The sequence below is a fragment of the Brachionichthys hirsutus genome, chromosome 23, assembly GCF_040956055.1.
Source record: "Brachionichthys hirsutus isolate HB-005 chromosome 23, CSIRO-AGI_Bhir_v1, whole genome shotgun sequence".
Lineage (NCBI taxonomy): Eukaryota > Metazoa > Chordata > Actinopteri > Lophiiformes > Brachionichthyidae > Brachionichthys > Brachionichthys hirsutus.
The window spans coordinates 487710-515421 of NC_090919.1; the positions used below are offsets into that span (position 1 = coordinate 487710).

General features: G+C 57.2%; 1 protein-coding gene across 1 annotated transcript; it reads left to right on the forward strand.

Annotated features, from left to right (window-relative positions):
* The first annotated feature begins 4608 nt into the window (after positions 1–4608).
* adamtsl3 (ADAMTS-like 3) lies at positions 4609–27696 on the forward strand. The gene is made up of 28 exons (XM_068756053.1): positions 4609–4677; positions 4824–4905; positions 4949–5082; positions 13379–13506; positions 14864–14909; positions 15076–15312; positions 15780–15906; positions 15984–16058; positions 16421–16578; positions 17452–17563; positions 17635–17773; positions 17855–17905; positions 17994–18198; positions 18651–18798; positions 18894–18975; positions 20650–20951; positions 21935–22064; positions 23095–23305; positions 23391–23570; positions 23663–23816; positions 23945–24553; positions 24598–24943; positions 25039–25166; positions 25933–26047; positions 26158–26368; positions 26442–26551; positions 26625–26845; positions 27067–27696. The coding sequence occupies exons 1-28, from the start codon at positions 4609–4611 to the stop codon at positions 27174–27176; spliced, it is 4620 nt and encodes a 1539-aa protein (XP_068612154.1). The 3' UTR covers positions 27177–27696.
* Positions 27697–27712: the final 16 nt, after the last annotated feature.

Genomic DNA, 27712 nt, shown 5'->3' on the forward strand with positions numbered 1-27712 from the left:
CCAGATGACCCTCCAGATCTGTCCCGGGGAGGGCATGAATCCGGGAATATAATCCGGCCCGTTTCTCTCCGCACCAGTTCACGGGGAAGGCTCTGCGTTTTTTAATGGCTGCTGTGATGGGAGGAATGGAAGCTATCCGGCCTTCGTTTCACTGCTGTCTCTCATCAAACCCGGTTAATTGTGCCGGTGGACGAGGCTTAGCGACGTTATGATACCAGAACCGCACCAGAGCCCGGTCAGCCCGCCCTGCAGCTGATAAGGAAGTCTCCAGGAGCAAACGGGAGTTCTCCTTCGGTCCGTGAACCTTCTGGGACAATGACGAGACGACGGTTGTTCCGCTCCGCTGTCTGAAACGGGCCCGGGTTCGAGGTTGCCAGACTGGCGGCGGTGCTGTGGTTTGTGTGTGGGAGTGGGAGCATGCCGGGTCGAGTGGGGATGTCTGGGAATGTCTGCGAGGCAGAGATCGGCCTTTCAAAGGCCGATTGCGTCACCGGCAGCATGTTTTTGTAAGATGACTCTAACGGGGCAAACTGGTAGCCACGGCTCCCGTGTGTAGAAGCGTGGTGAGCGTAATGAGCCGCTGACCGCGTGGAGCCGCGTGGAGCCGGCCTCCAATAGCGTAAAGGTAACTGAAGGAGGTGGCTAGTTGGAGATGCCCTGGGGCTAGTCAGAGATGCCCTGGGGCTAGTTATAGACGCCCTGGGCTAGTTATAGACGCCCTGGGGCTAGTTATAGACGCCTTGGGGCTAGTTGGAGATGCCTTGAGGCTAGTGAGATGCCCTTGGGCTAGTCAGAGATGCCCTGGGGCTAGTCAGAGATGCCCCAGGGCTAGTTAGAGATACCCTTGGGCTAGTCAGAGATGCCCCAGGGCTAGTCAGAGATGCCCCGGGGCTAGTCAGAGATGCCCCAGGGCTAGTCAGAGATGCCCCGGGGCTAGTTAGAGATGCCCCAGGGCTAGTCAGAGATGCCCTACTACGGGCAGGGCAGCGTTTCTGTATTTTCCGGATGACATCAGGACGTGAGAATGCAGCTCGACGTGGAAATTAAGATCGTTCTATGGTCAGGAACGCCGAAAACAAGGGGCTTAATTCGGGAGCTGGAATACAACGGCAATTCGGTGGTAACCGCAGACGGCACCCTGGAGAAGGCCGAGGCTTTCACGGAGCACGTTGATGCCCACGAAAGCAGTTTGTGAAACGCAGCGGAACAAATTCCCTGGCCCGCGCCGCTGTGTGTGAGAATCGGGTCTTTATGGGCTGCACGGAAGTCCTTGCCGGGACCCGGGTGAACTCCGTGGTCGTGCGGCTCGCCAGTTTGGGTCTTCCTGGGAGGTCTGGTGCCGCTTTGATGGGCTGTTCTCTCGATTAACTGTGACTTGGTTCTTCTGGAATCCCCACAAAGCGCCCAGAAACCAGCCAGGATCACCAGAATCCGGATCGTTCTGCCGGTTCTGATGCGCTCGGCATCCATCTCAAACTCGTGGAAGTCCGTTGAGGTTTTACATCGTCCTGCCGCCAAACCAACAAACGATAAACGGGGATTTTCAAAAGGTCGGCGTTTTATCCTCTGACGCGAACGTGAGGAGGCGTCGCCTTGTGGGAGGCTCGGCGGTGGATACGGCCGATCCGTAGTCGGTCAGACGGAGCGGATGATGATGGATGACTTCGGGGGATAAGTCTGTGAAAACGTGATCTGCTCGCGGCTGTCCGCCCGCCCTCGCCGGAGTTTCACGCTCTTGCGTAACCTCCCCGGCTGGAATGAGGCCATCCATCACGAACGCAGGAACAAGGCGTGCTGGGAGACGAGCGCCGCCTCTCTCGTAGAACGGAAGTCGTACGTGATGTGTTGGGATCTGATTGGCCGCGCTCTTCACCGCCGTCGCCGTGGGAAACCGTTACGGGTCCATGTTTTCCGGCCGCTGTCATTGCCTTACGTTCTTGTAGCCCAGCGGGGGGCTAAGCGGCGTTAGCTTTCATTCTCTGCTGACTGGAGGGACTTTAGCGTTGGTGTTGACTGACGTTACCATATATGGGCTGGAGGCCAGCCGGGGTTATGCCGACGCCTGTCACTCGGCCTCGGTCTGATGTTATGTGCGTCTAAAAGCGTCTTTTATTGCGCTAGCGCTGATAGCGGTGCGTTGCAACACGCCCCGCTGCCCCGCTGCCGGGTTTTCCTTCACCGGAAGCCCAAACTGGATCTCTGCTGGATCGTGAGCGTAGGCGGGGCCGCGGCACGCAGCGGGCATTGTATTAAGGGAAATGATTTTGCGGTCTCTCGGTAGGTTCTGGTTCTGGCTTTGTCGCGGCGTTCCCCGCCGCTCTCCGAGCCTAAGGGCCTCATTAAAAACACCACGTCAAATATAATAGCCGTCGTTACCTGAGCGTGCTAACCGCGCCGCGCCGCGTCTGCTGCACAGATCAGCGTCGGTGTTGAACTTAGTTTAGCGTTGAAATGTCTTCCTGCTGGCTAATGGGATCCAAAAGGCTTCGGCGCTGATTTCATAACCCCCCCCACGGATAATTATATTGTGAGTGAGGAGAATTGGGTGTAGCCTAGCCGTAATTGGGCCCCCCGCCGAAGTGCCCGATGAGCCCCGTGGCCCCACACATGGTCAGCAGGTGGACCGGCACCGTCTGCTTAGCAGGACATTTGTTACCCGCTAACGCTGCTCAGTTGGAAAGGGTCAAGGGTCAAGTCAGCTTGCGGTCGACTCCGCAGCGACGAGTCGTGATTTACGGCGAGCGTTACGGCGTTCGGCCTCTTTTTGCATTTGAGCAAACTGTATTTCACAAAATGTGGAACTACTCCTTTAATGTCCAACATTTGCGGTTTATTATCGGCCTTTTATATCAGCTGCCGTCTGCCATGTTGAACAGAAACATTCTTCAAATCTATAAATATTTTCTGCCAATAATTAACGATATTATAAAATAAGTAAACAAATACTTTTCCTGCCGTAAACACAAATACACATTAATAATGACTTTAATCATGCAGACTTCGGAGCATATAAATTTTAATGTGAAATGCACATATTTGCAAGCTTACAGTGAACATCATGTGATCAGTGATGTCACACAGGTCGATGACAGGCGGCGGCGGGAGATTCCGGGCGTTTCCCATCAGGTGATGAACAGAATATCTAAAAGATGAAAGAGAGGGCAGAACGAGGTTAGCATTCTGCTAGCATAGATTAGCTTTGCAGGACGACAGCCGACAGGAGGCGGGGTTAAATTAATCCCAGAATATATTTTACAAATATCGTAAATCGTTTCATTTTCAGCAGAATTCTGATTTAGTTTTGAGGGACGCTCACCTCTGTCCGGTCGTTTGCGTGCAGGTGCTCCACCTGGCCGGTGTGGAGGACGCCTCCACGGCCGGCCCGCTGGAGGTTTTCCTCCATTATCCTCCTCCTGAGGAGCAGCCTGCTCCCCACGCTGGCCATCTCAGGAGGGACCCACTCCATGGAGCTGCTCTTCCTCGCATGCTGATATCTCTCTCTGCGTCGTTCAGGTGGGACGATCGGTTCCGCCGCCATGACTTCTGGGTTCACTCCTCGTCTCCTGCTTCAGCGCCGCCGGTCATCCGGGGGCGATGTGAACAAACGGCGGCTGCTCGGCCAAAGTCTTGACTTTACTGCCGCCGGTGACGCCATCGGCGTTCGGATCCGCCTTGTGTCACGTTAGTAAAGACGTCTGAAAAGGGCAACGCCCACAAGTTGTTGCCTTCCAGACGTCTCTGTGATCGTCATCAGACATTACCAAACGCTGTCCCGAGCTAAACGTCGGGCGGACTCTCATTGATCAAAGGCAGCAGTGTGCGGAACGCGAGTCCGGGTGCGTGCGGAACGCGAGCCCGGGTGCGTGCGGAACGCGAGCCCGGGTGGTGCGGAACGCGAGTCCGGGTTTGTGCGGACACGAGTCCGGGTTTGTGCGGAACGCGAGTCCGGGTTTGTGCGGAACACGAGCCCGGGTGCGTGCGGAACGCGAGTCTGGGTTCTGGAGGCCCGTGTGGCTCGGCGGTGGGAGCTGGCACCGCCTCGTCGGAAAGCTCAATTATAATATCGGGTTGGTGTTATTACTGCTGATTATGCACTTCTGAAGACCTGACCTGCCCCCCCCCCCCCCCCCCCCCCCCCCAGAGTTCACTTCCTCTCTCCTCACCCGGTTCGGACGGGCCCTCTGAATCCGACCCGCCCCGGAGGTTGATGAATCGGCCTGTTTGGATCGCGCTGGTAGCTGAGGCTAGCCACCGCTAGGTGCTGGAACCAGAGTGAGCCACGAGCTAGTTCGAGCCGGACGGACTCAAACTTCACTTTGACAAGGAAATGGTTGTCAAATCCGTCTGCTGAGACTCTTAGCGTGTGTGAGAAAATCATTTCTGGGGGGGGGGGGAGAGACACAATCGGTATGTTCATCCCAGCCAGGCCTCCGTTTAGCCTTGAGCAAGGACATCTGGTCCCTGAGGTGGTTCTCTCTCACACACACGCACACGCACACACACGCACACACACACACACACGCACGCACACACGCACACACCTCACACTACGTTAGCTTTACTTCTGGCTCGTGGTTGTGCAACGCTATAATTTTCAGCATCTCTGACATGAAGGCCGCGCTCGAACGCAACGCTAATCCGGCCAGCGGAGGCTCGTGTTGCGTTCAGGCGTCCGGGGTGAGGTTGTGTTTTCCTAAATGTTCATTCCCGACTTGCCTCGGCTCACGCCCTGGAAGCGAGGCGGTTGATCCGGGTCGTAACGGGGTGTTTATGACGCACGGGGGCCCCCCGCTGTGCCGCTAACGGAGCCTTGGTCCAATCAGATGGTCCGATACGTGACGGATGCAGGGAGAGGAGTGATGAAGACCCTCATGGCCTCTCCGGGCATCGTCCCGCCGCCTCCCAGTTCTTCCTCCATCTCTATTTCCCTGCGGGACACCTCTGACAGGGTTGTTTGTCTTCCAGGCCGCCGTTTGGGCCGACGACGGGGACGCCGTCTTCATCAGGGAATTCACTCTGATTCGACGGGACCACCTCGCAGAAGAGCCTCTTCGTGACGTCATCCAGAAACCCGAAGACCCCGTAAGGACCGTTTGTTTTTACTTTACTAGCCATTAGCCGCTAAATGGGTTGCTGCAGTAACGCCGCTTCAGACGAGCGACGACTCGACCATATCCGAAACGGATGACTGGGACGCTGGGAGCGGAGGGCGGGGCCGACCCGGCTTGATGCACGACGGCGCTTACAAATCAATTAACGCTCGTTCGCGCACTGTTTCGGGGGTGCGGCGGCTTTCTCAGCCGCTTTGTCATCACCTTGGCGCTTGAGAAGACCATCACTCGCCCGAGTGCGTCGTGGAATCGGTTGGGAGGGAGGCGTCCAGCTTGTCCACCCCGCCGTGAATCTAAACGCCGTTAGCATTAGCAGGAATGCTACCTAGAATCTGGGCTCTGCCCAAATAATCATTCTTACACAAAGGTGCGGCCATGGAATCCTAAAATCGGAGAACACTTTCTGCCAAGGTGCTAGTAAGTGGGACGGCTAGGCTACATCCGATGCTAACGTGCATTTGCTCAGGGAGCCTCCAGACTTCCAGGAGCCACGCCTGTGGTTCCTCTCGGCGCTAACTGGATTCCGGTCTCCGTGCGCCCGGGGAGCCGCTCCGCGTCAGATCCCGACTCTCGGTATTAATCTTGACTCCCGGCCAAGACAAACGGCGCTCAATTAGCGAGCGACCCAGGAGGCGGATCCCGGCGCTCCGGCGTGTATTCCCTTTCTCTCGCTGAACTTTCGTGCCCGGGTCGGCTGGTGGGCAGCGCCGCTGACCTCCCCAGCACCCCGAACAGGCCACGGATGGATTGGTCCCTCTGAAGGGAAGTGTTTTTCCTGGCAGCCTCTGCAGGAACGGCTCCGATGGAATGCAGCTGTCTCAAATAGCTCAGGTCGGACACGCCTCCGTGGATGACCCGTATTTATTATGGGGTGGCGAGCGTTACCGCGGAGCTTCGGCGAATGTCAGCAGTCATAAACAAATATTAAATACGTCGAGGTGTTCCTGAATCGGAGTGCGGGGGGGTCCGGTGGCTGCCGAGTGTGAGAAAGCCCCCCCCCCCCCTGTGAACAAATGAGCGCGACTGAGAAGATGAACAGAAAAGATGGTCGTAAATTTCCCCGGACCATGACCCACGCGTTAATAAATATTAGTTTGATCAGTCAGAACCGGTGGAAGACACGGGCGGCGTTAGGGTTCTCTCCGACCGCAGGCCCGGTCCGATCTCGTCCCGTCTCCACGGGTGGCTCTCGTAGCGCTCGCCGCCCGCCGCTCGCTAGCAGCTGTGTTTCTCATGCGGCGACAGGTGGAAAGGGCAACAGGCGCTCACAATTAAACACTTCATCTGTCTTCATTAAAGGGAGGGGCCTGTTGACCTCGGTGGGCAGGTGGGATGTTTAGCCCCCCCCCAAAGCTTTAGGGGATTCTGGAGCTCCTAATGTTGTGAAATGGGCTAACGTTTCCCCCGGGGCAGACGGAGCCGAGTGTTTGGAATCAGAAAGGGAGATTGAAGTTTGAGCAGGGGGGGGGGGGGGGGGGAGATGGGAAACATGTGGAGCCCGAACGCTTCCAGCATGAACTCACTCATGCGTGTTGGTGAGAAACGCGTGAAGTAAACATCCTGTCAACGCGTCTGCAACGAGAAAACAAAGCGTCGCCGCGGAGCGCCGGGCCCAGACGATGGACGCCGGGAAGTCTCGGAAGTCTTCCTCCCGACATCGCTCCGGTTAGCTCGACGCTAGCAGCGCTACGGAGGATAGTCGTCCAGCCGGGGTGAGGAAGACCGTGGTGATGGGGTGAAGATCCATCTGGGTTGATGCCGACCTTTGAGGGTGACCCTTACAGCCGAGGGGCGCCGGGCTCCGAGTCGCGGTCCCGGCGTAAAGCCACGTGGCTTCTGCCCCCCCCCGTGTTTATTCCACCAACATGTGTGTTCAGTAAAGCCCTGGCCTTCACGCTGCCGCATTGATGACCCCTCCCTGCTTGACGCGGTCCCGCGCCGGGGCGCTGCTGGTGCTGCTGAGGCAATACCGGCGGGACGCGACCTCACAACAGCCACGTAGCGAGCCTGGGTGTGTGTGGTTGTGTGTTCCCGGCTACCGCCGTGTAATCCCGCCGTTGTTTGTGTTTGTGCTGCGTCCAGAGAGAGAGAGAGAGAGAGAGAGAGAGAGAGAGAGAGAGAGCACCATGTTCTATCTGCGGGGATCAAACGCGTCTTTGGAGCTCGATGCAACGCGATGGCGTTTGTGATTTCTGCACCTTAAGCATCAAACGCCATCGCGTTGCATCGAGCTCCAAAGACGCGTTTGATCCCCGCAGATAGAACATGGTGCTCTCTCTCTCTCTCTCTCTCTCTCTCTCTCTCTCGCTGGTGCATCACTGTAAACTGATGTAACCGCTCTCATTGTAAACATGAGAAAATCAAGACCGTGAAATTTCATGTGCGCACACACACACACGCACACGCATGCGCACACACACACACGCTTTTATTCGTGGGCTTAAAATGAGCCATGGGAGAGAAAGTAATCTGTTCACAAACCACAAGATTGAATAATGACCCCGACTCTCTTCCAAGCTCAAAAGTGAGAAGTGCCCGGCGCCGTTGGAACGCCCGGCGGCGTTCTGACACCGAATCTCTCCACGGGCCTCAGAACGCAGAAAGCACCGATTTAAGGCTCTCTCTCGGCTGTCGCCGCCTCAGTCACTCTCAGGCCGATCGTGTCGTACGAACGGCCTTGCGGGTCGTCCTCGGATCCGGCACGCGGACCCGTTCCTGCGATTCGGCGGTCTCGCCTCCGGGTGCCGGCGCGGGGGGGCTTGCAGATTGCGAGCGTGGCCCGGTCTCTGGTTTGAACACGGGTGCACAAACCGCCGAGGCCTCCAGGAACAAGGCCCCTTCTATTCATCTGGAAACGCGGCGCTCGCCGCGGTGATGCTTACCAGATGCACCGGACTCCGGATTCGGGGGGAAGCTGTCAGAGCAGCTGTGCGGCGTTCAGGCCTCGCTGGCGTGCGCTTGATTGACCGGCTTTTGGAACTTCGAGCTCGATTTGCTCGACTTTCGCTTTTTCCTGAGATCTTGTTTTGAAGCGGAGACGGATCCTGAACAGGAAGTCGTTCCGTCGCTGCAGGAATCGGATGATGGCGTGATGGCCGGTGGAGGCGTGGATGGGGCGTGGCCACAGATGGAGAGGCTTTGGTGGACCCCGATTAGAGGGCCCACCAGACAGGGGGGGGCCCCCCTTGCTGGTTTTCGGGCCCCGTCAGAGCAGAGTGTCTGCTAACGACTTCTGCAGCTCTTCCAGCGGCGAGGATTTATTTTAACGCCCTCTCGTCTGGCGGCCGCCGCCAGAAGCTGCAGGTTTGTGTAAACCTCCGACACGCCGGAGGAGACTCCGGACGCGTCTCCCACGGTCTCCCGAAGCGTCTGCTCAAGTGTGTTTATTGTAAAGTGATATTCCCAGCGCGGGGATTTCTGCTTTCATATCGCCGCCCTTGAAGGTCTCGTGGATCCACTTCCCTCTTGCTGGAGGGGTCAGAGGTCAAAGTCTGCGGCAGAAGCGGTTGGTCGGATGAACACGGAGTGACGTGCATCTTCTTCGCCTTCGTGGAGAGGATTTCTCCCAGCTCTGAGCTGCAGTTTTGTCCGTCGGACACTAGAGGCCGCTGCTGAGCTGTGACTCGTCCCTCGCTCTCGTGCTATTTTCTATCTCTTTTGTGAATTTTCTCTGCGTTCCTCTTCGACTCGTCGTCCGCGTCTCTCCTCCAGGTTTTACCGCCTTGTCAGCCGTCGCCTCTGGAACGCCTCAGCGGCGGGGAGTTCACCACGGTAGCGTGTTTGGACAGCTGTAAGCCCCAACGCTCCTGAGACGACGGGGTGGAGGGGGGGCTGTAAGGGGGGTGCTCTGATCCGTTTCAGCTCTCTTCCTGTTTCCTCTCCGTCTCCGCCACCTGGCCGAGCTCACCGCGGCGGAGGACACGTGAGGTTTTGTCTCCGTGAGCGTGCGCTCGGTGATTCTGCTCTGTGAACTTAATGGCGTTTCCACATGGCGGCGGCGCCGCAGAGGAACATGGCCCCGGGCACATGTTCGCCGTTTAAACCGACTTTCGGAGAGGCGGGTGTATTTAAGGGGGTGACGTACGACCTTCTCGTCCTCCCGCTTCGTCTCGCTGCGCCTCTGGAAGCTTCGCGTTCTCCTTCGTGGAGGGAAACGCGTTCCGCTAACGTCCAGACCCGGTAACATTCTGGTTAAAGCGCCTGGCGTGAGAAGAGCCGACCAATCGGAGACGTTTGATTTAGAGGCCAGTTTCACCCCGTCCTTGCCGCTGTCCTCGGCGACAGCGATGCTAAATGCTAACATCATCCGTTTCCTGATTCCGCACCAGGACGTGAGCGTTTGGCTCCTCCTCCTCTTTGGCTCCTCCTCCTCGTGCGTGTGAAAGGCCGAGCGTGTTTCGCTGCTCCTCCGAGGTGTCATCCATTGTTCTGTAATGGCTTCCACATTTGCGGGGTCAGCCGCGGGTCACGGCGAGGGATGGAGGCGCTCGCCGGCCTTTGCTCCTCCTGTTATTGCGCCGTTATTCAAGCGAGTGAAACCTGTCAGCCTGGAGAGGACGCTTCCAAGGGTCCTCCACCTTCATCGGGGCGCTTCTTTTGATCGCCTGGGCGCCCGGGACGAATACACGAGACGATTCAACAATGGGAAACACATGCGTGGCCCCGGAGCCGAAGCCGAGATCAGGATACGAAACAGACGCGCTTTCATTTCGCCGTTTGGTGCCGGACTATCGCGTCTCCAAAGGTTCGGGAGGGAGGCTGCTTCTCGTCTGCGGCCCGGAAACCTGCTTTGAACCGAGCTGCTCTTCATCCTCGGGACGCCGGTCGGGACGCCGGTCGGGACGCCGGCTCCTCCCCTCGAACCCAAATCAGCCGAAATGAGATAATTGCAGCTTTTTCCGTGTCACGCCCGCTACGGATCCTGACGTGATCAGAGATGTCATATTTACATTTCTGAGACCCTGACGGAGCCCGGCGGACAAGCTGCTGAGTGTCGACCCCCACCGGGGCCCGAGGGAACGTCCTGATGAGCTCGTCCGACTCCGTTGTCGACGGAGGGACGCTCAGACGGGCCGGGAAGACGTCCCGACGTAGGAGCTGTTGAATTTGGTCCCGGTCCAAACTTTGATTGCCGTCACGGCGGCTGAAGTCCCCCCCCCCCCCACCGCTCGGAGCATCTGCATCTGCGTCCAGTCTGAAAGGCAGCAGGATTAACGTGTGTGTGTGGGGGGGGGGGGCGCTCCAGAATGATCCAGCAATGTGGTCGCTGTTCAGAGACCCGGGGGGGCGGTTAAAGCCCGGTGCTGCTCGGAGCCCATAAATAAGCCCTGGTCCAGGTCTGGCTGTGGGTCCCACGCCCCCCCGCGTCCCCTCTAGCCCGGGTGGGCCGACCCCAGCAGCTTTATGCGGCTCATTTACACCCGCCTCCTCCTCTTTCAGCGCCACACCTGCAGCGGCCCGGTTAAAGTGAGATGGATTCTTCCGGGGGGGGGGCAGCAGAAAACCTCGGTCCCTGAACCGTACGCACGGTTTCAGGAAGCGGTAAATGTCACCGCTAATGCTTCATCACGCGTCCCATTGGTCCGAGGTGGAGGCGGAGCTTCAGAGGATTAGACAGGTGGGATCAGGTGACGGTCGTTTTGAGCAGGTGTCTTTGGGACGTTCCAGCGGGACGACGGGTCCTTTGAAGACGACGGGTCCTTTGAAGGCCAAGCCGCCGTCGGCCTTCCCCTCGTGCACGTTGTTTATCCCTCAAATGGCCTTCCACGCAGCGCCGCTCTCCCCCCCACCTCTGCCACGATGCAGCATTCCCGGAGGGGGTGTTCATGCTGAACCCCCATCTTAACATTTCTACCCGATCCCAAAACCAGATCCTGCCTGTATCACTTTAAATCCCAAAATCCATCCGACCCTCGATGAGCGTGAAAAGTCCTAAAAATGAAAACATTGACTTTTTGGAAGCATCTTGTCGTTTCCATAACAGATTTGGTTGCTATTTGCTGAGGGGGGGGGGCTGATTTTCGAGGGTTCGGGGCCCCGGTGATTCGGTGTTTGAAGTCTTGAATCAAAGGGAGTTCTTTGTTGTTGTTATTCCTGGAACGCCGCGGTTGGAATGCCGGGATGATGGTCTGCCGTGTGGCGTCGACGGGCGTCGACGGGCCCCAGCAGGCTCCACCCACTTTCCCTCTTTGTGTGATTCAACCTGGAAAGTTACTCGGCGTCCCGTATGTCCCTCTTGTGCCAAAGGCTGTCCGTCTTGCGGCTACTTTTTCTCCACAACCGGAGGAATTGTCCCTCCAGGGGACACCTGGCGGGGGCCCCGGCCCCGGCTCCGGCTGCCAGATGTTATGAAAGGCCCCATTGAGGCCGAGCTTCAGCGCGTCGATCCGGATTCTCACCGCACGATGTCACCTGACTTCCACGAGGCACTCGCACGGATCCCAATCCTCGTGAAGCCACGGCGCTCCCGGGTGGCCAAACGCGACGACGAGTCCTCTACGAGGACCGCCGGAGGAAGATGAGTAAACCAATCTGAGCTATCGGGCGAGGGGGGAGGGGCTAGCGGCGTCCAGCTGTCTCCCATCGTCCCTCTTTGTCCACACAGACGCACACATTGTGTCGAGGCTGCAGCTGATCCCGCCTCCTCCTTTCAAGCGGCCCGCCCGAGGTCCATTTATTGATTGGCTGCTGTGCCAGACCTGTCGGGCTTGGATCGGGCCCAGTCGCCCCCCCCCCCCCCCGCCCCCCCCTGCGTTTGCACACACTCTGCCTCCCTCCCTCCCTCTCTCGAGCTGCTCCCGAGGCAGAACGGGAGTCGGAGAGGAGTCGGCAGACGGGGGAGACGCACGGGAGGGCACCACGAACCGGACCGGACCGGACCGGACTCACTCCGACAAGCATGGAGCGGGACTTTGTCTCCTGGTGGCTCCTGGTGACGGCGCTCCTCCTCCTCCTGGTACCGTAACGTTTACTTTCTCCTCTTGTGGGTTTTGTCTTTTCTATTTCTGACCTGGGCCAGAACCAGAACCAAAAGCTGGACCTGCAAATCATGACCTGTAACCGGTGTCCGGTTTGGAAAAGGCTCTGCTCCTTCTCAGTGACTTAAAGGTCAGCGCAGCCCGTCTGAAGGTCGCCGTGTCAAAGTAGCCCGCTCGGGTCCGGGGGGGACAAGGGACGCTTTCTCTTTCTCTTTCTCTTTCTCTTTCTCTTTTTCTTTCTCTTTTCTTTTTTTATGGAGTCGGTTTTCCGTCCCCCGACGAGGACTTTTCCATATTCAGGGAAAATGTCCTTCGTCTCCTTCATCCTGACAGATGTCTTAAATAAAGTGCACTCCGGCGCTCGCCTCGCTGTTATCGTATGCTAATGTCCCCTCCGTGGACGGGAGCCCCCCCCCCAGAATGGACAGGAGTCTCGTCTTCCTCTGGAGAACAATAGCGGCGCGGCCGGCCAAACGTCCTCCACATCCCCGTCCCCTTTTGTCCCTTCAGCTCCTTCCACTTCCCCCCCCCCCCCCCCCTTCCAGCTGTAATTGAGGCTGCCCGGTGCACGGCCTGTTTATTTACCGAGGATCCCGACGCTGGTCTCGTAGCGCCGGCGCTGGCTGTTTCCTAAACGACTGCGTGTCTCAAACGCATCGCGGGGCGTTCGCTGTCGGCTCAGCGGCGTCCATCTTTCCGAGAGCAGGTGTTGCTCAGAAAGTTTTACGAACGTTTTCGGACATTCTTTCCTGGTTCATCGTTAGAGATGGAAATCATCGACGTTTTCTGCGTTCCCTTTTCGTGGCCTGAATGCAGCATTTCAAGCTTCCACAGGAGGCGGGGCTTTGTCCCGGCGCCGCCTCCAACGGTCTATTTTTATCCAGAGTTTCATTCAGCGGGCAGAAAAGCGTTCCGTCTTGGCTTCCGTCTCGGGGAACTATTTCCCCTTTCGCTTCACCTGATCCCGGCCTTCATCCAGTCTCTGCTGAAAAAGGGTTCTGAGCAGATCTGGGCCAGAATGAAGCCCCGCCCCCCGGGGGGAGGGGCTCGAGGGAGGTCTGAGTTCATCTTCTCATAACGTTGACTTTGGATCCCGCGGCATCCGACCGCCGCTGCCAAATGGAGCGTGATGTAATTAACAGAAGTTTCAGGCGCGGCTAACGTTTCACAAAGTACCGGCCCGAAAAGATGAGCGCTGCTCCCTGGCGTTCCGGAGTTCGGAGGAGTATTCGTCCCGGTTCCCTCCGGGCGATGAAAGTCATCAACCCCTTTTTCTTTCCCGATGTGCAGAGTTCGCGGACGGCCCGATCCGAGGAGGACCGGGACACCCTGTGGGACGCCTGGGGATCCTGGAGCGAGTGCTCCCGTACCTGTGGAGGCGGAGCTTCCTACTCCCTCAGACGATGCCTCAGTTCCAAGTACGATCCCACCTCAGCCAATCGGCATCCGACGCGTGCTCGGATGCGCTTTTCGTTTCACGTAGAAACGATAGAAATATTCACGACTGATTCTGAACTGATTAAATCCATCCAGCCAATCAGGTTCCGCATGCAATAAAATAAATGTCTAAGTCTAAAGTTAGAACCTCTTTGACCTGCAGACGGGTGGAACCTCACAGACAATTTGTAAGCATGTGTTTAAACACTCTCCAGAGGAGGGGGAGGAGGAACTTCACTCTGGGGGGGGGGGCTTTATCAGGGTGCAGGGACGCGGTGCCAAGCTGCAGCCGATTTAATGACGACGTTCTGAAGTTAAAGGTCTTCTCAGAGTCCCAGGAAAGAACTCCTGATGAGGACGCTCCGTGTTTTTCGGTTGCAGGCGGCGACTAAACGGCTCGTCCCCCCCCCCCCCGGACCCGAGCCGGCGTTTGGGAATGCCAACGGAGGCGTGCCGGTATTTAAGAGCGTTTTTCCCAAGGCTACGGCTAATTAAGTAGCTCTAACGACCTCGGGCCGGGCACGCTGACGCTATCTTCCACGTGGAGCGCCCGCATGGTGTTATTTAACCCCCGCTGCGCCAGAAGCAGCAAAACAACAACGATCTAACAGGAAGACTGAAAGCTAACCGGCATCGTCTCCGTCTTCAACCAGCAGGTCATGATTTACGGCTGAGGTATTCCAGAATGCTGATTTCCCGTATGAAGCCCCGCCCCCGGGCTTGCTTTCCTTTCACTCCGTGTTGGAGTTTCCAAAATCAAGAGGAAATGAGAAGGGAAATTAATTTTATTCCCTTTGCCTCCTTTCTTTTTTTTAACGGCTACTTTATATTGCTTGTCCCACTGATCCAGATCTTTCCTACCTGTCTCGGCTCTCGTGTTTGGGTTCGAGCCTCATGGCCGGCTGTTTGGCTTGGCAGAGCGGCCCGTCTGGATTGGTCACGGGGTCTAATGTTCATGCCACGCCGTACGACTCGCATCCATTCCCTGCTCTCGCTGGAATAACGCTGTCAAAGTCCTAAAGCGTAACGTTGCCTCCGATCACGAGTCCAGATCAGCCGAATTCCACCGTGGCCTCGGGTAACCGGGCCGTCACGGTGGCACCGAAACACGCCGGTCAGCGGTGTTTGAAGACCCTCTGGACTTTATCTTTGCTTTTCTTCCTGGTTTGTTTTGCCCATGGTTCCCACTGGGAGGGTCCCAGCCACCGTTAGAGATCCCAGCAGCACACTGTGCTCATTAGGAGCTAACGGTTAGCATTTCCAGCGAAGCATGCTAGCTGTGCCGGCTCCATCCTGCGGCGCCAACGTTCACCCGTGCCTTCATTCTGTCTCCTGCAGGACCTGCGAAGGGCAGAACATCAAATATCGCACCTGCAGTAACGTGGTAAGTTCAGCACACTCATCTTTAGGATGTCAGAGGGGGGGGGGGGGGGTTACGGCGAGGAAGGCGCTTCATTGATCCGGGGCGCTGCTGCCAGAGAGGAAGCCAGACGTGAATGAGCGACGTCCTCTGCAATGACGTAGCTAAATGTTTTCGGGGGCCCCCCCAGGATTGCCCTCCGGACGCGGGTGATTTCCGGGCCCAGCAGTGCTCCGCCCACGCAGACGTGCGACACCAGGGCCGGTACCACGAGTGGCTGCCGGTGCGCAACGACCCGGACGACCCCTGCGCCCTCAAATGCAAAGCCAAGGGCTCGGGACTGGTGGTGGAGCTGGCCCCCAAGGTGCTGGACGGGACGCGCTGCTACACCGAGTCCTTGGACATGTGCATTAGCGGGCTCTGCCAGGTGGGACACCGGATCTATTCCCGACGTCTCCGTTTATACGTTTACGCATGACCTTCTCAGAAATGTAACCGGAGTCAATTTTATTAAGAAAATCCGGTAAATCCGTCTCCCAGAGTGCATCTGTGAAGTGCGGCTTCCAATGACGGCACGCTCCAGACGGCCTTCCTGAGACGACGGCGTAATTAGATTTGATACAGACTGACATTTGTGACAGATATTTGTAAAAGCGTTAAGAATCGATTCTCCGTTTCTGCACGTTCGTGACCCTGCAGACCCATAAAAGGACATTTCTGTCTAAGACGGAATATATCTAACAAATAAAAAAACTGCAAGGGGGGGATGGACTAGCGCTGCTAAGACGACAGCGTCTGCTTTACAGATGAATGGCCAATGAGCAGCATGCTTGGGATCAGGCCTCTGATTGGCTGTCCAGTCTGACCTCTTTCCTTCCATCTGCGTCCTCTCAGATCGTCGGTTGCGATCACGATTTGGGAAGCGCGGCCAAGGAGGACAACTGCGGCGTCTGCGGCGGAGACGGCTCGTCCTGCAGGCTGGTGCGAGGGCACTACAAGACCCAGCACGCTTCGGGAAAAAGTAAAGAAACCTCGCTTTTGCTCGCTGATGACGCAACCAGCCTGCACGCTGCGCTCATCTGCGGTTTCTCCCTCCAGCTGAGGACGCCGTCGTCGTCATTCCCTATCAGAGCCGTCATGTCCGTCTGGTCCTGAAAGGTCCGGATCACTTGTGTAAGTCCTGGTAGGTCCAGGGTGCCTTCGCATCCCAACAGATCGTTCTTCCACTGAATGTCGCTGGTGCCAAAGCCCTGGCGTCGAATTCCCTGCTGGATAATATCGATAGCAAACGTTCCATTCGTGCACCTTTCCTTTACTCCACCGTTAGTCGACGCGTTTCTTCCTGGCGGGCCGCGAACAAAACCAGTCTGTGTTGCGTGTGCGGCTAAACGTGCCCGAAGGCCTCGTGGAAAGGCTCGAGGTCGAATGAAGGTCATCCTCTGAAGAGCTCGTCTTTTATTTCCCCAAGTGCGGCAGCGCAGTAAGAAGAATCGACGAAGTCGTTGTGCTCCAGCTCTGCTTTCTCTCTCCTTCAGATGTGGAGAGTAAGACTCTAGGAGGAGTGAAAGGTGAGCTGGTCTTTGATCAATCGGGCCAGTTCAACCTGGAGAACACGACCTTGGACTTCCAGAGGCCCTCGGATAAGGAGATCCTAAGAATCGCCGGCCCCCTCGGAGCTGACTTCACGGTCAAAGTAAGCGACCAGCCAACATGATCAATATGTTAGCCACTTGGCTGATGTAAAATGAGAGCTGATTATTAAGTCGTAATGAGTTTGTGAGTTCTCACCAGCCTCTTCCCTGAGCTCGGGGCGGTTCTTCAGGACACGACGGTTGCAGCATCTTAAATATCATGAAAACCATCGAAAAGCGAATAGAAGCTCGGGCGAAACCGGAGAAGCTATAAACGCATAATTTTATAATCTGTCGTGTGGCAGACGGCCAATTCATAACGCGGCGCTGGGAAAGGACCGGACGGATGGAAAAGCGTACGAAAAAGTCGCCGGATATTCTTTCCACTGTAAACGAGAGAATAAGCGGCTGTGGGTTGAATCTGGCTTCGGGCGTTTCGGGCGGTTGAGAGAAAAATGTTCACGATGCCGTTAAAAATGTCCGCCGTGCATGACCTAATCCCACTAAAAACAGTCCGGAATCTTTATCTCGTCTTTTCTCCTCCGGTTGGGAAGGGCTGTGGTCGGATTCCTTTCGTGCCGCCGTTTCTTTCGGTCGTCGTCGTACGTACGTTTAGTCTTTCCGTATAATCAGCTAAATTCTAGACGGTAAAGGCGCCGGTTTAAAAACGTTCCGCTCCAGGCGATCCGAGAGGAAACCGTGTCGGGGCAGCGGCTGAGAGGACGAAGGGAATTCTGCCGGAAAACGGGGATTGAGAAAAATGCGTGGTTTTTCCGGGTCGCCTGTTTGAACCTTAAACAAATGAATCAGGTTGTCATGGTGATGAGGAATGCTGGTAGATCCCTCTTTGGTGGTGTTTCTAAGCTGGGCTCTGTTAATGCCGATGAACGCGCCGATGAAACCCAACAGGTAAAGGGATCCCACTGGTTCTGCAGGTTCTGCTCTCCGGCGGAGCGGACAGCTTGGTCCAGTTCATCTACTACCAGCCCATCGCCCACCGCTGGAGGGAGACCGACTTCTTCCCTTGCTCCGTCACCTGCGGTGGAGGTGAGCGCGGGGGCCTCGTCCACGCTCGAGTCCATGTCTGTCCTTTCCGTGACGGACGTCTCGGTCTGCAGGCTACCAGCTAACGTCGGCGGAATGCTACGACCTCCGGAGCGGCCGGGTGGTTGTGGACCAGTACTGCCATTACTACCCGGAGAATGTCAAACCCAAGCCCAGACTCCAGGAGTGCAGCATGGAGCCGTGCTTGGCCAGGTTGGGAAGACGCCCTGCGGACGGTTCCTTTCAACTTCGGGCGTCTTTCATCGGTCCCGCTTTCTGTGTCTCCTCTTCCAGCGATGGCTACAAGCAGATTATGCCGTACGACCTCTACCACCCGCTGCCCCGGTATGTCCCCAGACCCGCGAGGCCAAACCCCCCCCCCCCCCCCCTAAAGCACAACTGAAATCTTGATTTCATTTATGACTAACCTCAGATGGGAGAGCAGCCCCTGGACCACATGCTCCGCCTCCTGCGGCGGGGGCATCCAGAGCCGGTTGGTGTCCTGCGTGGAGGAGGACATGCAGGGCGTCATCACCCCCACCGACGAGTGGAAGTGTCTCTACTCCACCAAGACCGCCATCCTGCAGCCCTGCAACGCCTTCGCCTGCCCCGTCTGGCTGGCCCAGGAGTGGTCGCCCGTAAGACAGCGCTTCCTGGTGTCCGTTTGTCGGCAGCGTCGCTCCGCGCCAATTCCGAATGGCGTTCGAAGAAGCTAAAAGAGTTAGCATGAAACGTCGAAAAGACGCTGGACGGTCTCGCCGAGCTGCGTTAGGGTCCCTGAACGCACCGTTTTTTAACAGCATCAACAGGCATTTGGACGGCATTCCAGTATTTCCGGATGATGCAACATCCCAGATTAGATCCCGTTTAACGCGGAGCAGGAACAGATCCTCCTGCTGACGCTAAATCCCGGAGATGCTGTTTATGTAGCACATTCTTCCCTGTGAACTTGCCTTTAAATGCTTGTGTTGGCAGAGGACGCACATAGCCCCCCCCCCCCCCCCCCCCCTGCAGGGAGCCGCTGGAAGGCGTCTGTCTTTAGCCTTCTGTCAGACGGTGGCGAGTCATTTATCGATTCTTCCTCCGTCAGTGCACCGTGACTTGTGGCCACGGCCTCCGCTACAGGGTGGTGTTGTGCATCGACCACAGGGGGCTCCACGCCGGCGGCTGCAACCCCCCCACCAAGCCCCACATCAAGGAGGAATGCCTGGTGACCGTGCCCTGCTACAAGTCCATCGGTGGGGTGCTCTTTAGCCGCCAAACGTGCATTTATTCCTAAAATAAACCGGCTTGTCCTGAGTGATGACCCCCCCCCCCGTTTGTCTTTGTCCAGATCCGCTCCCGGTTGAGGCGAAGCCCGTGTGGCACAAGCAGGCCATCGAGCTGGAGGAAGTCCCCGTCAGCGAAGAACCGAGGTGGGAACCACGATGGCTGTGAAAAGTATCTGCTCATTAGTAACGCGACACCTGGGGCCGGTCAAGGTGAGAAAGCGGCTCCTTCGTCCACCGGCCACCAGCACGACCTCAGCCAGCCTCAGGTGTTCCAGATGTTCCTGTCCCGCATAGCAATGGGCTAATAAAGTCCGTCCTCTGCAGGCGGCCGGTGTTTGGGTCCGACCCAGCATCTCCTTGTTAGCCGGTTCAGAACATCTGTTCCTCTGACTTATCTTTGGAGGCAGGGAGGGGGACACGGCCCAAACATGTCCTTCCTGCAGAAGCCCATAAATATATCCGTGTGGAATACGCAGACGTTCACAATGGGGGGGGGGGGGGCGAGGAGCACGTTGCTGGGGGGCCTCACGCCGACACCCCATTGCCGGCGTCGGAAGCGTCTCCTCCCGGAAACGAACTCGGATCCAAGCGAAGCATGAAGGCAAACATTTCTGCGGCTTCGCGGGGCTCGACCGGCGGTGGTTCATTTCGTTCGGGTCCCGGCGAGCCCATAAAGAGCCGACCTCGCTGTAATTAGCAGCTCGTTATGGAGTCGTCTTATTAACCAGCGGGGGGGGGCTTTGTGTTGTGGGAAGAAAGCGCCAGCCGTTGTTCCAGCGAGCGCCTCTCTGAGATCCGCTCGCCACGTGTTCCTGCATGAATCCTCTCCAATCGGAATCGTTCCATCCCGGTGATGTGAACGGGGGCTCGGGCGCCGGTTTGACTCGCACGCCCTCATTAGCGGAAGGCAAATGGTTTGTTTTCAAGACTCCGGAGATCCGAGATTTCTGCATCATGAAGTGCTCGGTGATGTGAAAACAGCTGAGAAGCGGCGTGATGAGGTTCTGAGACGAAGCCCAAACAAGCAGGAAGCACCAGGAGTAAATATTCCGGAGTGGAAAGACCAGCCAGACGTAAAAGAAGTTAACTCGGGAAGCTCGGGAAGCTCGGGAAGCTCGTGTTTCCATTCGGAATGAAAAAGCTTTCTTAGATTAAGGGTGAGACCCGAACCCGAACGGGATCGCAGCGCCACATGTCCGAGTCACGCTAACGATGCAGAAGGAAGACATTACAAATCACTGATCCAAAACGCCGTCGTTCACTTCAAAGGGGCCGCGGCTTTTATGGGAAGCCGAGCCCGTTGCATCACGAGCATCTGGCGCTGATTCCGGCGGCCCGCGGGTCAGCGGCAGCGCCGGTCCAAAACGAGACCTGCACAAGGGGAGTCCTCACCCTGCCAAAGAGCTGCCGCTTCTTGTCCCGGTGGATCCGGTCCAGCTGGTGCAGGTCCCGATTGTGTTTCGGCTAGCGCTTAGCATCGTTAGCAGAGCGCCCGGGCTGCCTCCAGCCACTCGGTCATCTTCAGGTGCGTAGCTGCACGGAGCAAGGCCGAGGCACCACGAAGGTCTGGTGCAGCGTCCACAAACTGCGTCTCTGACCCGATCCGAACGCCGTTCATCCAGGACCGGATTTCATAAATACTTAGTAAAGGAATTAAATGTGCATCCGAGGCAACGCCCAAAAGCCTGACTTTATTTCCAATCACAACTTTATTGCAGCTTTCCAGCGCAGGTGTGTGAATTACAGCGAATGAATGGCATTATTGTTTCAATCCTTCCATGTGTGATTAATCACGGCGCCGCTGGCTCCTCCCTGCAGCTTCATCCCGGGCCCCTGGCAGGCCTGCAGCAGGACGTGCGGCGCCGGGACCCAGCGGCGGAGCGTCAGGTGCCAGGTGCTGCTCTCCTTCTCCCAGACCGTTGCTGACGTGCCCGATGACGAATGCGAAGGAGTCAAACCTGCTGCCAGTCAGCTCTGCTATCCGACTCCCTGCTCCGGCCTGTCGGGCAAGGAGAGCGAAGAGGAGGAGGAGGAGGAGGAGGAAGAGGAGGAGGAGGAGGGGGAGCTGCACGACTGGGAGTATGACGGGTTCACGGCGTGCTCAGAGATATGTGGGGGAGGTAGGTTTATGAGATGCTACGAGCTACGTGCTAACACTATATTATTTCATCTGTTAGCATGCTAACATTTGCTCGTTGCGCCTTGAACGCTAACCTTTTCTCAGGGAGGCGTAAGAATTTGTACCAAATTTCGTAGCAGGCCGTTATTTGTGGCGACATTCCACTCGAAATGCAAATGTCAACCTCGAGGTGGCGCTGCAGAGACATCCAGCGTCCCAACGGCGCATCTGTCAGGGTGACAAATGGACATCGTGGCAATCCGCTGGGCTGGAGCGGCGAATTAAAAGAGGGCGGAGTGAGAGGATTAAAAGAACCGCCATTTATTGCATGAACGTCCCGAATGCCTCTCCGTCCTGCGTTTGAATCCGCCATAGATCCCGGAGACAAACTGCGGTCCATCTGCGTGGCTGAACGTGTCCCGGCCGCGCCATTAGAGGGAGCGACCACGGCGGCGAACGGCGACCTCGTGCCAGCGGATGACGAAAAACGTTGAAGTCATACGATCACGGACGGCGTTCCGTGCGACGCCGCGAGCTCCGTGCCAGACTGCGGCGGCGTTCCCAAGCGAGGCCCGCTGTAATGGCCCCGCCCCCCGAACCCACGCCTGGGTCGTGTGTCACGAGGGCGTTGTGTAACCTCATTTCTGCAGATGGGCGTCAGCGTCTGCTCCTGCTCTCGCCCAAACCCAACGACCTCCCATTCGGGGATGATTACAGACGAGTGTCCTATGTCGCGCGTGCACCCTCGGGTCGGGGGGGGGGGGCGGGCCATCACGCCGCCCAGGCCTTTGAAGTCCCCGCTTCACTGTCGTTGCCCCAACATTAGAAGCAGACTTTCTGTCGCGGCGCTTTTAGCGTGACCTGACATCACGCGCTTTACGTCCCCCCCGCGGCCCCCCAGGGCAGGGTTTGAGGCAGAGAAACTGAGTTAAACGTGAGAATAAACTCCAATCCCCGCTCTCATGACGTCTTCGGGCTTCCCAGGTGTGCAGGAAGCGGTCGTCACCTGCCTCAACAAGCAGACCCGGGAGGCCACCGACCAGAGCGCGTGCGTTAGCGCCCGCCGGCCGCCGCAGCTCCTCCAGGGCTGCAAGACTCAGCCCTGCCCCCCAAGGTACGACCCCCCCCCCCCGTCGCCAACGCTTACGCCTCAGTGTTTATAACTCAGACTTGATTTATGGACAAAGACAAAACCTGGACTGGAATTAATGAACGTTTCACAGGTGAAGCCTGGAAACACTTTAGCGTCATTAAAAAGACGATTAATTTCTACTAAGCTTGTTTATAAAATCTTAATTCACTCTCGGTTTAATTAAACCCTCATTTAGGCCAGGAGGGGCTGGGTGACAGCAGGGGTCAGGGGTCACCGGGGGCCACGCCCACTAGCCTCGTTGTGTAGGAGCCCAGATGTTTTTGGGAACAGTTTGTGCGTCCGCGCCGCTTCACACCTGGAGACTGTAAATGAAAAATGAAAGCTCCTTTAATGGTGCAGGAAATGAAAGATCTTCATCACATTCTATCTGAACGACCCTGGGGGGGGGCAGGTTGGAGTGCAGAATGTGGACAGACCAACTACTCTCCGCAGACGGAGCACTATGAAGCGGCTGAATGTTTCGGCAGCGCGGTGACACGTGTTGTAACGCGGCCGACCCCTGGCTCAACGGCGGGGGCGGGGCCGCACGTTTCGCGTTAACGCGGCGTGCGGTGTCTGCGTCCCACCGCTCGCACGCTTCTCAGGCAACCCGGACGCTCTCGCCTGTTTTTCCAGGCCTTGAATCTTGTTTTCAGGCACAACAAACGGCGTTTTGGACGTGTTTCCTTTGGCGCTTCGCTGCCTCCCCGAGGCCTCCTCACCCCCCCCACCCCCCCGTGTTGAGCCCCACTCTTTGGATAGAGTTCCCTCTGAAGGGGGGGGGCTACGGGGTCTGGCGTGCGGGTGCAGCATTGGTGTAGAAACATTCATTCCCTTGGGTAAATATGAAACGCTTATCTGCCGAGCAAGAAGCGAAGTCGAGGTTTTAAATTAGTTTGAGGCGCGGTGACAAGTTGGACACGCCCCTTCACGTCCAAGACTGGGGCGGAGCTAAAAGGGGAAGTTGTGCTGATCGTGGGTCCGACGGTCGTGATGGACTTTGTCTTCACAGGTGGGAAACGGGAGCGTGGAGTTCATGCTCCGCTACTTGTGGCGTGGGTCTGATGAGCCGCACCGTGGCGTGCGCCAAGCAGGCGTCCCGAGACGGCAACCGTACTGAGATCACGAGGGACGGGGACTGTCTCAAGCCCAAGCCCAGTCCCGTCCAAGCCTGCAACCGCTTCGACTGCCCTCCGATGTGGGACACGGCTGACTGGGGACAGGTGCAAGTCCTCCTTGGGCAGGTTCGCCCCACAGAGACCTGCCGCAGCGATGAGACTTGACGCGTCTTCGTCTTTGTCCCTGCAGTGCTCCCGTAGCTGTGGCGGGGGAGCTCAGAAGAGGCGGGTCTTGTGCAAACAGCGGCTGGCAGATGGCAGCATCCTGGAAATGCCCGACTCCTTTTGCCCTTCCGAGATCCTCCAAAACCAGCGAGCCTGTGCCGAGCAGGCGTGTCCTCCTCAATGGACCGCGGCCGACTGGTCCCAGGTAGGCGTCCCCGAGAACCAAAGCGTTATTCCTTCTGTCTGCAGGACAGACAGTCTTCTTATGTCCATCGGTGTTCCGTCTTTGTCCTTCAGTGTTCAGTGACCTGTGGAAGTGGCGTTCAGAGGCGACAAACGACCTGCAGGAAACACGGGGAAGACGGGAGACACGTGACGGTAGACCCCGAGGATTGTCCCCCGATGGCCCAGCCCACCAGAACCCGGCCTTGCTCCGCCCGTCTCTGTGATGGTAAGAGACACCGTTTGGTTCTGTTCCCATTTGCAGTGGACAATCAGAAATGTTTCATCCCGTCTCGGACAATTATAAAAAAAACAAGCAAAAGTCTTACCGTTGGTCTGTCCCGTCGGTTTCTTCAGACCCCGTGAAGCCCAGCCCGACCGGGCCGGCCCAAAGAAAGGTCTATATCCAGTGGAGGAAGAGCAGAAAGCTGCACCTGGGCGTCGGCGGCTATGCCTACCTCTTCCCCTGGACAACTGTGGTACTGCGCTGCCCAACACGCCACTTCCGCAAGGGACACGTCCAGTGGCTGAAGGACGGCAAGCCCCTTACCGGTGTCCCACGCGTCTCCGTAACGACACTAGGATCCGTGAAGATCCAGCAGGTGGCGCCGCCTGACGCAGGGATATACACCTGCGTGGCAGGGCCGGCCCAGGAGCATTTCGTCCTGCAAATAATTGGCAGCAAGCGGAAGCTCTCTGCTCCGGAGACGTGGCACCGCCCCGAGGGGAACCCCAAGGTTCTGCAGCCAGACGGCACCTCGGGAGGAGATGGGTTCGAGGAGCTGAATCGGTACGACGCCGTCGTCGAGCGTTTGCTCGAAGCCCAAGGTTCCCGGCAAAATGAGAAGGACATCGCCGATAGGCCGCATTCCGCCGTGGAGGATCACGGCTCGGACCTCTCCAGCCCGTTGGTGCTCACGACGGATACCCAGCGGCTAGACGAGGTCATCGACGGCCTCTCTGAAGGTGTCATGGGGCCTCGGGGGGGGTCATCGACGGCCTCTCTGAAGGTGTCATGGGGCCTCGGGGGGGGCAGGTCATCACCCAACTGCTCGAAGAGCTCGCCATGGGACACGGCGAAACCGACGGGTCCACCCTGCATCCCCCGGGACGCGCGGAATCCTCCACGCAAGTCCCGCTTCACAAACCGAACGCCGTGGCACGGAGCCCGGTGATGATCCAGCGGTCCAGGAAGCTCGGAGCGGCGCCAGCGTCTGATAGGGTGGTTCACGTGGGCGTGCCGATTCTGCTCCAGAAGCCAATATCTAGTTTGGAGCTGAGGTGCGAGGCCCTGGGGAACCCGGAACCGTCCCTAACATGGAAAAAGGACGGAGAAGTCTTGCATCAGAGCAGGAGGTAGGACCGATGCTGCAAATGGAAGGAATCCACCTGGACGGGGCGTGTCGGAAGGTGACCCGCCGTCTTTGTTCTTTGTTCTTTGTTCTTTGCAGAATGGGCCTGTTGCCCAGCGGGTCTCTGAGGATCTTGTCTCCGGGCAAGGCGGACGAGGGTCTGTACAGCTGCACCGCAAGGAACCGCCTCGGCTCGGCGTCGCTTTCGTCCTGGCTGCAGATTACAGGTACGGGTCCAGATTACGGGTACGGGTCCAGATTACGGGTCCAGATTACGGTTCCAGATTACAGGTACGGGTCCAAATTACAGGTACGGGTCCAGATTACAGGTACGGGTCCAGATTACGGGTCCAGATTACAGGTACGGGTCCAGATTACGGGTCCAGATTATGTTTGTTTTGGGTGAACGGACGAACCTCCATATTTAGTATTTTCAGGGAAAGCCTCGCAGACATTTCCTGTTAGCGGTGGAAACCGATTTGTGTCTGACATAAGCAGGATTTTTCCGGTTGCTTAATCTGCCATGTCTTTATTGGTGGGGGGGTGGGGGGGGGGGGATTGTCTCCAGACAGCTGGCTGGACAAGCCTTTGGATTCTTGAGTGAGCTTTCCCCCGGCGGTGCAGGAAGGAGGAGAACTCTCCCGTCTGCGTTTTCCTTCATTCTTTATTCTCACATCTGATGGACGCTCAATTCCACGTCGTGGGAACGACTTCAGTCGGGAAACCCAACCTGAAAACATAATCCAACTTCTAGGAAAATGCAATCTCATATCTGACCTGACCATGACCCCCCCCCTCCCCCTCCCCGCCCCCAAAGACGAAATGTAGCGCTGCTGAAATAAGAGTGGCCTAAAGACTCCGACTAAACAACGCGCTGCGAGACAAAGAGGGTTTGTGTAAAAACAGAAACGTACGGGAAGTACGGGATTAAAAACACTGTCTACACTTGTGTATTACAAATACTTCAAATGCGTATTTTAATCGTACTTTCAGGCAGCAAAGGAAGAATCTGTGTCCCGGGTGATGGGGTGGGGGCAACCGTTTGCCCTGACGGGGGTAACAGCAGCCAGTCTCCAGAGCTGTGCCGTGGACAAGCCTGCCCCCTCAGGTAGGCTGCTGTTACTGCACGCTGGGCCAGGACCCTCCATCGGACCGGGTGCTGCTTCGTGATAGGTTGTACGATCCATAAAGCCCTGCTTGACTTCCGGGTGGGATCAGGTGGCGAGTGGACGCTTGGTCTCCGTGCTCGCTCAGCTGCGGGGGCGGGTCTCAGACCCGGAGGGTCCGCTGCGTGACGGGGGCCGAGGGTGCGCCGGCCCAGGTGGGGAGCCAGCACTGCCTTGGCACAGGGAGGAGACCGTCCAGCACCAGGCTGTGCAACCGACTGCCCTGCGCCGGGTCCAGGTGGGCCAGTACCCGCTGGGGGCCGGTGAGTCCGGTTACACCGACGCCGACCGGGAGGCGGGTCGGAGCGAGAATCTGAACGACGTTCTCTCTCTCAGTGTAACGGCCGATGCGTTGGTTCCGGTTTGGCCACGCAGCACCGCCACATCTACTGCCAGGATGCAAACGGGACCAGAACCCCCTCCAGGACGTGCAGCGGGCTCCAGAGGTAACGGGAATGTTCCTCTAGGTGTTGTGTGGTGCTGAAACACGAGCCTCTTCTTTGTGCGTTTGGGCTCCAGGCCCAGCTCCCTGAAGAACTGCTCCGCCGAGGCCTGCGCCTCCCTCTGGCGTGCCGGCCCGTGGACCCAGTGCACCGCCACCTGCGGGCGGCACGGCTTCCAGTCCCGCCAGGTGACCTGCTCGCACCGCCGGACCGGGAAGGTGACCGTGGAGCATCGCTGCACGTGGAGGCCCCGCCCACCCAGCTGGCAGCGGTGCAACCTTCTGTCCTGCGGCAGAGGTGAGGTGTTCGTTTTGTGTGTAAATGCCGCCACCTACAGGAAATGGCATGTACTGCAGCAGAGTGAAAATGAGCCGAACTCTTCCTGAACAGCATGTTTAATGGTAATAGTAAGAATTTTCATTTGTAGAATGTTTTCCTAATATTCAAAGATGCTTTAAAGGAACAGAAATAAAATAAAAACACAAGTGGTTATAATAACCGTCCCGTCTGTGGTCCAGCAGGGGACTGCAGAGACAGCACCAGGTACTGCGAGAAGGTGCGACAGCTGGAGCTTTGTCCGCTGCCCCAGTTCAAGAGCCGCTGCTGCCGCTCTTGCCATGACACCTGAGGCCCGGGACGTAAGACGAAGACATGGTCAGCCTGGATCGGTCCGGGAGGACCCCCCCTCTGTCCTTACACCCGCAGTCTTGGAGGAATGTTTGGGTGATCATACCTTAGAGTAGCTGCGATCTCACGTGTGGGTTTGAATCTGAGCGATTTGAGCGACGCGTCTGTCGATGGCCTCGGTTTTACCTCTTAGAATCTGAACTTGGTCGCTGCTTCGCATCTTTTTATTTTATTTTGGAGAAAGACTCGTAAATCTGTGATTTTCCATCACAAAAAGAACAAACGACGGAGTTCTACCATCGCTTCAGAACAAGATGCACATCGTGCACAAGCATGCCAGTAATCCGCCGTGGACCCGGAGTCGACCCGTTGGACGTTTGATAACCACTAAGCGTTTGCCTATGACCAGATTGAAATCCTCATATAGGGAACCGGGGCGCGTGTTGGATTACGATCCGTTCAGAATAAAAGTGGGACAGGATAAAGGTTTATCTTGCGTGGGTTGCACTACAGAGGTTGTGTCTGAATTAAGTTAAT

Bases quoted from the DNA above. Each gene is read 5' to 3' on its own strand.
- adamtsl3 (XM_068756053.1), top strand. From the start codon at position 4,609: ATGAAGGCCGCGCTCGAACGCAACGCTAATCCGGCCAGCGGAGGCTCG. The intron at 18,799-18,893 runs GTGGGGTGCTCT...GTCTTTGTCCAG, and splicing joins GCCCTGCTACAAGTCCATCG to ATCCGCTCCCGGTTGAGGCG. The intron at 26,552-26,624 runs GTAACGGGAATG...TTTGGGCTCCAG, and splicing joins ACGTGCAGCGGGCTCCAGAG to GCCCAGCTCCCTGAAGAACT.